The sequence below is a fragment of the Falco cherrug genome, chromosome 11 (genome assembly GCF_023634085.1).
Source record: "Falco cherrug isolate bFalChe1 chromosome 11, bFalChe1.pri, whole genome shotgun sequence".
In the NCBI taxonomy this organism is placed as follows: Eukaryota; Metazoa; Chordata; class Aves; order Falconiformes; family Falconidae; genus Falco; species Falco cherrug.
In genome coordinates this window covers 33,809,983-33,824,234 of record NC_073707.1, presented here as the reverse complement: position 1 = coordinate 33,824,234, position 14,252 = coordinate 33,809,983, and the positions used below count along the sequence as shown (strand labels likewise).

General features: G+C 43.8%; 1 protein-coding gene across 8 annotated transcripts in view; it reads left to right on the top strand.

Moving 5' to 3' along the window:
- The first annotated feature begins 5,803 nt into the window (after positions 1-5,803).
- Positions 5,804-14,252, top strand: part of TSC22D2 (TSC22 domain family member 2) — a 31,185-nt gene continuing 22,736 nt past the window's right edge. For 7 of the 8 annotated variants that reach the window (XR_008734428.1, XR_003557987.2, XR_008734429.1 and 4 more), the window contains exon 1: positions 5,831-8,481. Coding sequence is in view for 5 of the 8 variants with exons in the window: in XM_014287540.3 (XP_014143015.2) it covers positions 6,491-8,481 (1,991 nt within the window). In the remaining 3 variants the exon portion in view is untranslated. Of the gene's footprint in view, positions 8,482-14,252 lie in introns of all 8 variants that reach the window. The other variant, XM_005434294.4, reaches the window with a different exon arrangement.

Below are 14,252 nucleotides of genomic sequence, written 5' to 3'. Positions count from 1 at the left end.
TCTTACTGACTAGCACCACTACTTTAATAAAATGGAAATTGTACAGTTTACAGTGGAGGAAAGGAATTTCTGATATTATTTTGTTTATTTTAAAATTTAAGATGTTAATACAGGATCTTGATACAAGAGTCATCTGAAGGGGAGTGCACTCTTAAAATACCAAATTGGTAAACCTCAATTCAGATACATGAAAGTTGAATTTTTAGTAACTCCTAAATCCCTGTTCAGATTTGAGAAGAACCTAGTGAGAAATTAATTGCTTATCACTTGTCCATTATTGTGCCAGCATGTTACTATTTCTATGACAGTATCACATAGCCTGACCAAAATGTAGCGCTCAGTACTCAACACAAAAAGAGGCAGGCAGAGCCCTGGAGACTTCTATGTATCCACAGTCAAGGCAGACTGATAGATGGGAGAGAAAAAAGGCACAAAGAAGGAAAAATAACTTGTACAAGGCCACACTGCAGATAAATACCAATTTAGGAGTAAGACTGAAGTTAAAATACTAATCCCCTGAACTTTTCCTACAGAAATCCACACAAACAGTTTCAATCTGGACTCCGATACTTGGGTAAATGCCCTATCTATTAGATCACGCTGCTTCCCCAGGCTAGTTTTTAATCTCCAACAATAATCACCTAATGTTATTAAAGGCTAAGAAATTTGAACCCATGAACTCTAGATACCAATAAATAGTCCAACTCCCTTTGATAATTCATACAGCTTTCTTTTTAAAAACATTGTATTTTTAATGTTATCATTAGGGATTTTCAAAATTTTGAATTTCCGTAGACAGCTATTAATATACAACTTTATACACAAAAGCATACATCTCTAGATGTGAGCATGTGTGTGCCTGTGCAAACTCCGTTTAGGGTTTTTAATGTACAGCTTTTATCCTTGTCTGAATGATACACAGATTTAAGCGATGATTAAGTGGGAAGGACCACCTTTTGGCTATTTAAAATCATATAAACAAACAAACAGAACATTTTAGTACCATTTTCACTGGATACTTGCAGGCAGCCAGTGTTTTAGTTTTTATAGCTTACACTCTAGAGGAGCTTCTTTTTTGTCTTCTGTCATCTGTGATAGCATATCTGCGCTCTCAGCCTCTGAGGCTGAGGTTTTGTAAAAGATCCATGTCTTTTGCATGACTGGCACGTGATTTTAAAGGCCATAATATGTAAATGCCACCTACAAACAGTAGTACCACAAGTGTGGAAATCCACTTACAGCTTTCATCGCTACTTGAAAGTCTGTCAGGGGATCCTCCTAGTGAAATATGTAATGGTAGAAGGTGATGGAGTGTGGAAGAATGACACAAAATTCTCTGTCACACAGCATAGGAGCACTGAAAAGGAGCCTGCTGCCTTCACCACTGCCTGCTAAATCTGTCCTTGCCAGATCCTGAAAAAACAGGAACACGCACGCACAGACAGAAACCACGAGAGTCCCATGCAGCTGACACTCACAGAAACTCAAACTGGAGTCCTGTGGGAATTGAACTAACTGTGGCAGGTGTTTTTCTCGAAGGCAAAAAAGGAATATATACATGCTTGACACAATAAAAATATTGGTATGTTGGTGCCTGACATACTAGAATGTTGTTCAGCACTAAGTCAACCTTCCAAAAACATTATCAGTGTAATGTTGCCAAGGCCATTGTGTGGATTATTTGTCTGTATCTTGGCTAACCTGGCTGTGGGCTATAGCAATTTTTATACTTGACTTTTCAGAAACCTTTCTGGTTTGTTAGTTTATATTGTTCATTCTTGTTCCTCATCCTTTCCCTATTTTACTTTTTATTAATTTCCCTTTCTCCTTTGCTAGACCACACTAAATGTCAGCCAAATAGCCCATTCCTCATTACATTTTATATTACATTAAAATATACATATATACACAGTTCGCATATGGAGGGTTTAGCAAACAACTTTGAATCTGGGATTTAAAATTTTATAATTTCAAATGTTAATTTATTCTGAACAACAACAGTGACAAATTAATGGATTCTAAAATAGCATCTTTGCTATTTTAAATTTCACCACTTACCAAAATTAGGCGACCATTCTACTAACACATATTTTCATACACTAACATAATATAGTAGTTGTATAAAAATGAAGAGAAAATAACATTTCATTTTGGTTTACTGTAAATTACATTTACAGATGCACAGGAGAAGCATCTCTTCTTACAGCCTAGCAGCTTACCCTTCAACAACCTACTGGTAGCTGTTCAATGTTGAAAAAAGTGTTACCTTATCTGTTATGGGTCTGTATACCTCTATCGTGGGAAAGAACTTCATCCCGCTAATAACGTATCAGTGTCCTTCCTATAATCGTTTTGAAAGATCACTTACAGGGGTAGGTCTAGTATAGTAACTTCTGCCTCTGTTTTTAAGGGTCCTTTGCATGTTTTTAAAATGTCACTTCCTGAGGGAGACTTTTTTTGATTTCACATTTTACTGAGATGAAACGCCACACATAAATCCAACAGCTGATCAATAAGAATCTTCACAACTACCTTATATTGGAAATAAAATGTTAAATATATACAGTTTGGGGGAGATTGTGCCATCTCGCTCATGATAAACAGTTCTCTACAGACTGCCTTATTGACTGAAAAGTATCTGTTGCATTGTCTCACTCTTAACATTCTGCCATTCTGCATCTTTCCACTGATATGCCTATTTATCAATGTGGGGACAGGTTTTTAAAATGTATTCCTGTCCAGAACAGCTTTATTATATGTTGTCCTGAATGTATTGAATTAATATGCCCAAATGCTTCTGTTTGAAAACAAACAAATTTTAAAAATCCATATTAAAAAATATCTCAAATTTTTACTATTTCCTGTAGCTAGTTATTCCTTGCCTTGGTGAAATTTTCCTCAAAGATTATCATCATCATTTATGTAAAATCTGTGCCACATACAATCCCAGCTGGTTCACCTCCCCACAGCTTTTACACTAACTTGAAAAAGACCCAGAACTCCTGCTGACCTCATTAGTGTCTGTGGTATAAACAGTAGTGCTGTATAATATATTGCATTATTGTACATCTTCAGCCATATGAAGCTGAAGCCATCATTCAGCCAATTTCCCTTGGCTATTTAATCCACTGTGGTCATGACTGATTTAAAAACTCCCAGACACATCCACATGCTGCCTGTTAAAATGAAACTTGAAGTTGCCAAAGCAGCATCGCCCTCTCAGCTCAAGTACAGAGTTCCGTTCTTTTATCAGACTCCACTTGGTTGACTCACAGAACAAGGAGCAATAGTTCCCAGGCTAATGGCAGGTTCAGGTCTAACACCTCACAGCCCATGCCAAAAATACACTTTCTCATGAATGTAAAACATTTCTTAGATTGAAATACAAAGTTCTAACATTGCAAATTAGTATTAAGTTGATAATACTCGTTTTTTGAGATCTTTTACTGCATATATTACATTTCCTCTCTAACATTTGTATATTTGAAACCATGCAGGGTGCAGGAAACAAAGGATCGCATGTTGGAAGGAATTTGTTTGGGAGGAAGTTTGGGGCATTGTCTTTATTCCCCCTTCAAAGGCAGGGTTGGACAGAAAAGATTAAGAGTGTAGATTTGATCACAGGGCTAATAAGATGGCAGCAAACAGAATATAAAGAATATGCTTTATCCTCCTGTGGGCACCTGGTAGAAGCTACTCCAGAAAGTGTTGCCTGACAGACCTCATGTTGTATCAGGAGCGAAAACTCCTGTACAGCAGGAGGAAACCCAAGAATTACAAATGGAGTTCAAATGGGAATTGAAAATCATTAAGGAGCAAAAAGCATGCCACACAGACAGTTCACCATCTCCTAACGTATGCAGAATGAAGAAACTTTAGAAGGCAGACACTGAAGAATATGAGGATAGGAAATAATAAGGGATGAGCTAGTACACAGAGAAACAGAATCAAAAATAAGGTTCAAATTAGTGTAAAAAGAAGTAGGCAGAAGACAAAGTGCCAAGGAGGATGACAAGAAAAGCAAGTCTTGGCACACTGTATGCACACAGACATGGAAACCAAGGATGTTGCACACATAAGGAGAATTCAGAAGGCACCACAGAACAGAAAGCAGAACAGATTGGGTGTAACCTGAGATTCTGGACTCGAAAGAGACTACCCATGTGTATGGCAATAGCTGAAGGGACAGTCCTCTACCCAGAGTATACCCAGAAAAGCGGGAGTTTGGTACTTGGCAGGGCAGAAACTGTGGGACATTGACCTGGGGCTAACAGAGAAAACCCCACTGGTAATCTTCTACATTTGGTCAAATGACACTACCAGATTCCCACTGAATTATAGCAATGGTCAAAGAAATGGAGAATTGGGTGATGATCAGAATTCTTTCCTCCATGAGAAGAAATGAGAAGGTGTCACAGGATAATCATGACAGAAAGTTCAAGTATGGAGACACAGACCATTTGAAATATCTGATTAATGGAAGATGCTAATAACATGAATGGACACATCCAAACATCTCCTGCAGAAGTTTTCTGGAATTGGCGCTAGCACAGTAGTTGATAAGAACTTCAAATTAATGTTGGGGGTGGAAAAAAGTGGAAGGGCATTTGCTAAAGTTCGTGTAGTCAGCAGGCCTGATAATAATGGATAAATTTAATGGATAAATTTACCACGGTGGCTCATGCCAGATTCAGAACTCCTTCCTAACATAAATGAGTCCCTACACTGTTAATGCAGTAGGTTTAAGCTCTGTTGAAGCCAAAGAAGTATTCGGTATGATGATATATTGGAAAATACTACTGAAAATAGATACAGAAGAGATGGATTAGCATGCAAAATTGCCAAATAAATCAGAACTTGGCTGAACTGTTTGCCCTTACAGGTAACAGCTGAACCAAAGGGAAGCTAATAGTGGGGATCTTCCGTATGTTACAACTGGTCTTAAAGCAGATTGCAACCTGACAGCCGGCCAGGACAGGTTACTGGTACAGTGGCAAGGCACAACTGTTCAAACCGGGACCAGATTATCATACAGGAAAACCCTGATGACATTGGTGACTGTAATAACAGAAATGAGATACAACAGAAAGTTGACTTACATATCAGGGATTTCTGAGATGAGCACCTGAAGACACCAAAGGTAGGCTCCTTATGGCCTAGGCTATGGCACCAGCAGTGCCTGGCCGGCAGGTCTGCGTGCGGCTCTGCTCGCTCGTCTCTAAGAGCGATTACTCGAACTGCGAGTCACGCAGAGTCAGGCTCTGGGAACGGCCATGGCAATTATGAGAAGTAGCTAGCAACCGGTTACCTTCGTGAGTATAGACCTGGGACTACAAGTTGGCTAGGAATTTAGGCTTGGAGATACGACGATTTTCATAACTGGCAGAGCGAATTTCTGGAATAACCTCCTACCGTGGCGGGGCAACTGCCACACAACAGCTGACATAAAAGAACTAAACAGCGTCAGCCGCCGCCCGAAACGGTTACGGACAGGGCCCTGGCCGCGATGCCCCGTTAACAGCCCTCCCGCAGGAGCTGGGCCGCGGCACCTCAGCGCGGGGAGGCGCGGGGCGGGGGCGGGCTCGCGCCCCAGGGCAGGCCGCAGGGAGGCTCGCGCGCCCAGCTGCCGCCGGGCCGCGCGCGGCCGGGCGGGACCAAGCTGGACGGTCCGCGGGGGGAGTGGGCGGGCGGCACATTCCAAGCGGCCACCGCTCGCGCCGTGCTCCCCCTGCGCCGAGCGGCGGCGGGGCGTGACGTCATCACGCCGCAGCGTCGGGGGCGTGGCCGCGCCCTTCCCAGGGTGCAGCGCAGGAGAAGTTGAGCCCCATCTTGGGCGAAGGGAGCGGCAGTCGGAGCCCGCGCTCCCGGGGCCGGCGCCGCTGCAGCGCAGGGGGTCGCCCGCCGCAGGGCCGCCTCGCCTGCTCTTCCGCCGCGCCGCCGCAGCGCCGGCCCGCCGCCCGGGGGGGGGGGCTGGCCGCGGGGCTCGCCCGCGGGCTGGTTCCGAGCAGGATGCGCCTGGCGCTGGTCTCCAGGTAGAGCGCGGAGACAGGGCGCGGGGGGAGACGGGGCCGCCTGGGCCTCGCCCGGCCGCCGCGGGGCCCCTCGCGTGGGGCGGGCTGCGGGCCCGCGTCTGCGGCCGCTGCGCACGCCCGGGGCCCGCGCCGCGCCGCGGCCGGCAGGAAGCTGCAGGGCGCTTGGCCGGTCCCGCTGCGCTCAGAGCGGGGGCTGCGGCGGGGAGGAGGAGGCGGCGGCGGCCGGCATCCCGGCCGCGGGAGGAGGGCTGCGGACGGGGAGGAAGAGGAGGAGCCCCGCCGCCCCCCGCGCGGCCCGCGGCCTGGCAGCGGCAGCGCCGCGGCCCGCCCGCCCGCCGCAGGAAGCAGCCGGAGGATGTGCGGTGGCGCCGCCGGCCCGGTCGGCACGCCGTGACAGCCCGCCCCGGCCCCGTGCGCGCCGCGCCCCGGCCGGCGGAGACCGGCCCCGCGCAGGAAACATGTCCAAGATGCCGGCCAAGAAGAAGAGCTGCTTCCAGATCACCAGCGTGACCACTGCTCAGGTGGCCAGCAGCATCACCGAGGACACCGAGAGCCTGGACGACCCGGATGAGTCCCGCACTGAGGACGTGTCTTCTGAAATCTTTGACGTTTCCAGAGCCACCGACTATGGCCCCGAGGATGTCTGTGAGCGGAGCTCCTCAGAAGAGACGCTCAACAACGTGGGTGAGGCTGAAACTCCTGGCAACATCTCTCCCAACCTCCTTTTGGATGGGCAGCTGGCTGTGGCTGCGGGTGGGGTAGCTGCGGCTCCGCCAGCTGTGGCCCCCAGCGGGGGGGCTGTGCCCAAGAGCTCTGCGGCCCCCCTGTCAGCTACTGCCCCTGGCACTGCGGTGGCAGCTAGCAGCAGTGCTCCAACCGCCTTGCCCTCCACAGGGCTTTCTGCATCTGCTGCTCTTGGGACGATGTCTCAGACAGTAGCTGCTGCGTGCAGCTCACGCTTCAGGGTGATCAAGCTGGACCATGGTACAGGGGAGCCCTATAGGCGAGGACGATGGACGTGTATGGAGTATTATGACCGGGACTCGGATGGTGGTGGTGTCCTGGGCAGGACTGGAGATTGCATTAGGCACAGCAGCACCTTTGAGCAGGCTGCTCAAGAGAGGGACAGCGGCCTTGGTGCCACAGGAGGTTCCGTCGTGGTCTCAGCTGTGCCAGTGTCAGCCCATGGCCCTGATTCTGTAGCTGACAGTTCCCTGACTGCTGTGTCACAGCTGATCCAGACAGAGAAAATGAACCAGTCCTCTCTACAGCAACCTAATTTTGTCATTGGGCAACAACAGCAGCTGCAACAACCCATAGGTGGGGCCGTGCCTCAAAGTACTGCTCAGCCTATGTTTTCTGGGGCTTCGGTAGCAAATCAGCAAATGGTGGTGCCACAGCAATCGCAGCCACAGGTAAATACGCAGGGTGTTACACAGGCTGGACCCAATGGGAAAGGCATGGCACCTCCAAAAGTGACAGTAGGGCAGCCAAGCATTCCTGTGGCACAGCAGCAGGTGCAGCAGGCAAACATACCAGTGACTCAGCCTCAACAGTTTGCTTATTCTCAGTCCCAGATTCCACCAGTGCATCTACTGCCAACGCAACCTTCTGGTCAGACCGAATACATGCAGCACATGACAATTATGCAGTCTCAAGGAACTATTCAACAGGCTACTACAGGCTCTGTTCCAAGTACTGTGGCTTCCAACCTTCCTGTGGGGCAGGTGACCGGCCAAAATCCCTCACCTGTGGGAGCACCAGTGATGGGGGTGTCGGCACAGCCTGGTGAAGCAGTTGGACAGGGATCGGGATTAATGCAGAGTGGCCAGACACAAGCTAGTCAGACTGCCGTTCCGAAAGCAGGAGGTGTGGTGCAGCAAGGCATTGGACATGCTGGGATTGTGCAACAGAAATCTGTGACTCAGCATCAAATGGGTGGAAGCAGTCAAGTGTCCGGAATGCCTGGTGCTCCCCATGCTGTGGTCTCTGGAGTTCAGAGCGTGCCTGCAGTTGTGCCGGGTACAAGTGTGCCTAGTGTGTCTACCACCACTTCCGTTACTATGCCAAATGTCCCTGTTACACTAGTCCAGTCCCAGCTGACTAGCCATACTTCTGTCAGCAGAAGTACCGGTGTTCAGCCACAGCATGTCGGACACTCATTAATGCAGGGCACGCCTAATGTACCTGCGAATCTGCCACAGTCAAACCTCGGACAGTTTCAGACCCAAGCTCAATCCTTAGTAGGCCAGATTGATGATACTAGAAGAAAATCAGAACCCCTACCTCAGCCACCACTTTCTCTTATAGCTGAAAATAAACCTCTTGTGAAGCCTCCCATTCCAGACACTCTAGCAAATCCTCTTCAGTTACCTGCAAGTACTCCTATGAACAGTCTTGCCAGCTCTGTATTTGGCATATCTATTCCTGTTGATGGTGATGAAGACAGGTATGAATTATTTTGTAATGCCATAAAAATACCTTTTCTTAAGGGGGGGGGGAAACCACTACTATCGAGTTACTGTCAAGTTCATATTTTCAGAAATTTGTACTGAAATGTACTAGGGCTACTTGTTTTGTTGTTTTAAGAGTACAGAAGGTAGCAAAGCGTTCGGGCAAGCAGTGAACTGTACTTGTTCCTCTCAGGCTGCAAGTGTGATTACTGATCTCACTAAATGGGGCAGAAAGTAGCCTGAAAGCTGCTTAATGCACAAATAATATGACTACTTCCAAATCAAAGACTGAGAGCTATCCTTCTGCACCCAGTTGCTCAGCATGGGAGGAAGTCAGTTCTCTCCTTTCCCCTGAACACATTGTAAAATGATGGCTAGGTTAAGATGGTTTTATCAACACCACTACGTTGCAGTGTTAAAAATAGAAGTGTATTGCTATTTGGGGCCGTCAGATGAGATATCTTGGAAAACTTCAAGGCTTATAAGACAGATTCTTGATTTTTGTCCTGCTGTTGGGTTTGCACCTTATCGGTAAGGAAAGTACTTGCATCTGGATGTGAATTTATATGCTCTTGCACAGTGAAAGCTCTACAGGTGATGATCCTTTGCATTGAAAAAAAACACCGCTTACTTGGGCAAAGATATAGATGCAATGGAAGGTACAACCTTATGATGACTCTCCTTTATGGGAAAGTAATTTGGAACTCTTAGTTGTAACAAAGGTGTGTAGTATGAGCAGACTCATCCAGGGGCCTGAGAGAGGAAGCATGTATGTGACTCTTGTTTCCACAGACTTGTCAGACTGCTCTGAAGGGTAGTGTGATGACTAGAAGTGTTCTTGAGTTGTTTGAGAGAAGACTTTTCAGGCAAAGCAGTGTTTTCTTGTGCAGTTATACTGGACTAGTGTAATTAACATTTACTGTTGGGATTACAGCAATTTGGAGGAATTAAATACATGTGGGGTTTATGTATTTGTATTTTTAAAACAGGAGTAACACCATTATGAAAAGGTCTAATGTGCTGAATTATCCTGTAAGTGTTCCCTCACCTTGGGAGAGTACTGGACTTCAAGATAGCACAGTCAGTGTTGCTCCAAGTGCCTTTTAGTAAAGCAGCTGTGGCGACCGGGTTAGGGTGTAGTGGATGGAGAAGGTACCTCAAAGACAAATTAGTGTTTGGAGAGTTAAATCTGCAGTAATGTAGGTCTTGGGCTGAACTTTGACTAACACTGCGTTTGAGATAGTGACTGCTAATGCCTCTATCCAAGCAAAAACCGTGTTTTGGAGAGTTGTGCTAGTTCTGTTTAAAGTGGTAAAAGACTTAAAAAGTTAAATGGTTAAATTTTTCTAGCAGTGGTGCCTACCTTAAGGGGATTGCTGACACAGCTGACAAACTCTTCTTTGTGCAAATAAGGTTAGATTTCAAGCTGGTACGGTTTTTTTTATAGCTCAATATATTATCAGAAGATGATTTGCTTGTGTTTAATCATTCTGATGATTAAGGAGTCAGAAAGGAAGGAATGTGTTTTGCACTCATTTTGCATAGCTTCTAATACTTAATATTTATATAAATGATAGTAACAGACACTATAATCTGTGACACATGAATCACTTTTATATAATAAAGGAAAAATTGTCCTACTTATTTCAACCTGTAGGCTACTAACTTTGTGGTACACACTAGTGAGACAGTTTTTGGTACTGTTACCCTGAACAGTGATTTTTTAAAGTTATTTTCATAGTTTTGTCTTTGAACTCGAGCCACCTTGCAGTATTGCTTCACAGGTGGTTTGTTTCTAAAAAAACTTATACAGAAGCTTGAGCGATGAGAACTATGATTAAGATACAGGAAGGGACTCTAAATGCAGAGCACTTTTTGACATGCCATATTACGATGTTTGGTAGAGAAACTTAACTTGTGGTTATCTGAAAAGAAACGTGTACTACTTGGTTGTCCGCTTCTGTGCTGGGTGATAAAACCTTGACATTTGCTGAAATGGTACACTAAGCAAGGAGCTACACGGTATGTGAGGGTCTCTCCTGGCTTGGAATAGCTTTCTTTAGTGGTGGTACTGATAAGCAATAAAAACTTACTTTAAATAGGCCTAGACTTTGTACAAAGTAGGAGCTGCATACAGGGCTAGTAGATCTAAGTATATTCTTTGCTCCCCTCAAACAGTAGCCTGACTTCCACTGATTTCACAGAAAAAGGAGAAAATGAAAACCTAGTAGCTTGTTAAGGCTGTTTTACCACTTCGTTTTTATTTGCTTTACGCATTGAGAAGGCTTTATTATAAAACTGTCTCCTGCTTGTCTGCTGTCCTCTTCTTGCTCCTGCCTTTTTTCCCCCTCTCTCCTGCCATTTAAATTGTGTCTTGACTCCCATGGGCTTATGCCCAGCTGCTTTATCTGCTGAAATCAGTGGTGAAATAGTTAATGAAGACCTTCAAGTGTTTAACAGGCTGAGTATTGACAATGATAAAACTAATAGGGTGCAGAGGGAGTTCATACATTCTGAGTCACTATTTTAGGCTGCCTGCAGGTTCAGGAAGTTAATGCTTGGTTTTGTTTAGAGTTTATTTTGTGATCATAAGAGCTAGAATTTGATGGAAAGTGTTTCTCTCTTTTATCTTAATATTAATGTGTAATATACCCAGGAAGGGAGGGGGGAGGGGGTGGTCAGTGTGTAGGCAGGTATCTATGTTTCTTCTGACACCTTCAATTGTATTTAAATATTTGAAGCTTACATACTTGAAGCCTAACAAACTTGTGTAGATCATTCTCCTATAGTAATCTTCTAAAATAATGATTCATCAAGGAATACTGTACAGCTCTAAATAACTTGAATTTGTCTAGTAAGTCATTCAACATTCTGAATATGAAGAGGAGCTGTTTTAAAAGTAACATAGTTTAGGATGGGAGTTCTTTGAAAACAATGTGAGAAATACATTAAGTGTGAGATGGAGAGGTCTGATATAAAAAGCTGGTCAGTTCCCATCTTTCTGAAAAAAGTTCTTTGTATTATTGCTATCTTATGATCTGCTGTTTTGAAATGAACTGTAGATAGATGTGGAGACATAAGGTTATGTAGCCTGATATGTAGATAGATGTATAGAACTATGTATCTATAGATGTAGAACTGACTTTTTGCCAGACCTTGCCTCAAAACCTTTAATTTCTTGTTTTGATACTCTAGTACACTTTTACAGTAGTCTAGACAAAACTGTGGTTTCTTGCATTGACCTCATGAATAACGAAGAATCAATTAATCAAAAAAATCTTACCTGGAGGGGAAAAGAGGATGGGTAGGTGGTCCAAAAGAATTTTAAAAAAACCCAACCCCAAACAAAAAACACCAAGAAAGAATGTTTGGCGTGTCACACCTTCCTTTAAAAAACAAAGCTGTGTTTTTTTCAGTTGATGTGTCTAAATTGCTAAGCTCTTAAAAAGAGACATGGGTTTTGTGGAAGTTATGAAAAATCTACAGCATAACACAGTTTTAATATCTTTTCCTCTCTGAATGTGGCTACAAGTAGAATAAACTGCAATAGTATTCAAGGATGGGGGAAGTATTAATCTTATTGAGGCAGCTGTGAATATTGCAATCCATTTTGAATTTGGAGTCTGACAGATGCTACAGAAACACAAGTAGAACTGGATCTCAAAATTGCCCTGAGTCTCATTGGTTGAACTTAAGCAGCAGTACTGATTATTTTGGATGGAGGGTAGTTAGAGTACCTGAGTGGATTTCAGGATCAGTGTATGCCAGTTTCTCTACTCACCTTTATGCCCGTGTATACACAAATCTGTAGTTCACAAGCGTAATATTCCAGCTGGCTTAATAACTTTGTTGGCTCTTGGGGGAGAAGAAATATGTTGTCTCTGTTAAAAGAATGTTACTGAGAAAGCTTGTTCAAACCTCCTACATGTTTGGCAGACTTTTGGGACAAAATATTACTAGGCATGTTGGAAAAGGAGCAGATTATAGATCATTTTCCAGAGATAGCTGACCAGCTTGAACTGTGCAGGCTGTATTCCAGGAACGCTAATGAATGGCTGCAATTGTGAACTGTCAACTACAGCAGCTAAACTGTTGAAAACCTGATTGTGCAGACCTCTTTGCAGCATATATCTCTGCTCAGCTAAATCATGTATTTGTATAGTGTACTAACTGTTGATAAAATTGAGCTCTTGAGACCATGTTCATAGTATAAGGATGAAACCAGGCATGGGCATTAATGTAACTTTGATAAGGATATCCTTATGTATTGCCCTAGATGCATATTTCATTGTACTTCTGAAGAAAAAAGAAAGTATTCTGCAAATATGTGACAGTAAGCAATACTCAAATTGTATCATTATTATTGAATACTGTCCGTTTCTTCGCTTTTGCTTATAAACCTAGCATACTGAGATTTGAGCTCTACTGCAACTGCGGACTTTAATGTTTTCAGCTCTCCTCCTGAAGGATTTATGTTTATGAGTGTTTGTAGAAGCAGGTGAGAATGAAACATGGACAGACATGCTCCAGAGCCGTGAGTGCCTTCAGTTTGATGGCCAGAACTACAGCATTGGAAAAACATTCAGATAGGACTTTTGAGGTGAACGTTACAGTTGGTGATAACTAAATGATGGTGAATGCAAACAAAGCTCCAGTTAGTTGTGTTCACTTCTTGCTGTACTTTGTATAACAAAAATTACATAAGGTAACTCCAGCACCACACCAGCCTATAGATTATGGAAAACCTGTCCTGCTGTGCATTCATTTTTTGAGTATTACAGGATATGTAAACAGAAGAATGTAGTTGCTCATTTGACAGTGCTGTTTCCTAGTTTAAACGTTAAGTTGCTTTCATTAAGGAGTAGTCAATACATTCTTTAATGAGCTGTGCTTCAGATGAGATAGTTATTAAAAGGGGGAATGGAGGGAAATGCTTGGAGGAAAAAAAAAGTATACCAGCTCTAATATAAATAGTTCTCTGTACCTTGTACTCCTAAGTATTCTGCTCAGCTGCTGTGTGTTACTTTTTTTTTCTGCTCCCCTATAGAAGAATGCAAGTGTTCCATAGTTGGCTTGTTTGTGAATGCTGTCTTGTATAGTAGGAACAGCACACGTTTCATGGAAGCTTTTAAAACTTCTTTTTTTAAAAGTTTAAAGCTGAATATTTAGGTTCTTAGAGCAGGCAGGACTACTGAACTACTGTCACACTATGGAAGAGCTGAAATTTCTCTCAGGCTGTGTATTTTTAGATGAGGTGCTGATAATCTTTTATGACTTCAGGTGACACGGTAGTAGAAGGTTGTTCCCTGTTACTGCACTGGGTACTTGATTATTGGCCTGTTGCATTTTGAGGCTATATATACATTTTTCAGTTTTAAAGCTGGTGATTGGTGGTTTCTGTTCCTCATGGAAAATGCAAACCTTGTTCGTGCTTTCTGTGTGTCAGCAATGATTCCATAAGAAACTTCTGTGAGATTCCTGCTAAAGTACAACTGTTACAGTTCTGGTGGATAAATCTAGATTGTCAGCCGCAGGTGTCTGCTTTTATTCCTATGTTTGACAAAGTGTAAAGATAGAAGTATTTATAGTAACTGCTAAAGCTACTGTCTTCTGAGAAGATTCTCCAGACATAAAAGGTCACTTGAAGTGCAATGTAAGGTTGTCTCTTCATTCCACTTCTTGAGAATTCCTCTATCTTTAAACTTCGTGTTATAAATACAAGTGTGTATTGAGTGCTAGTAAATTCTTTGCTTTATGGGATCATCTA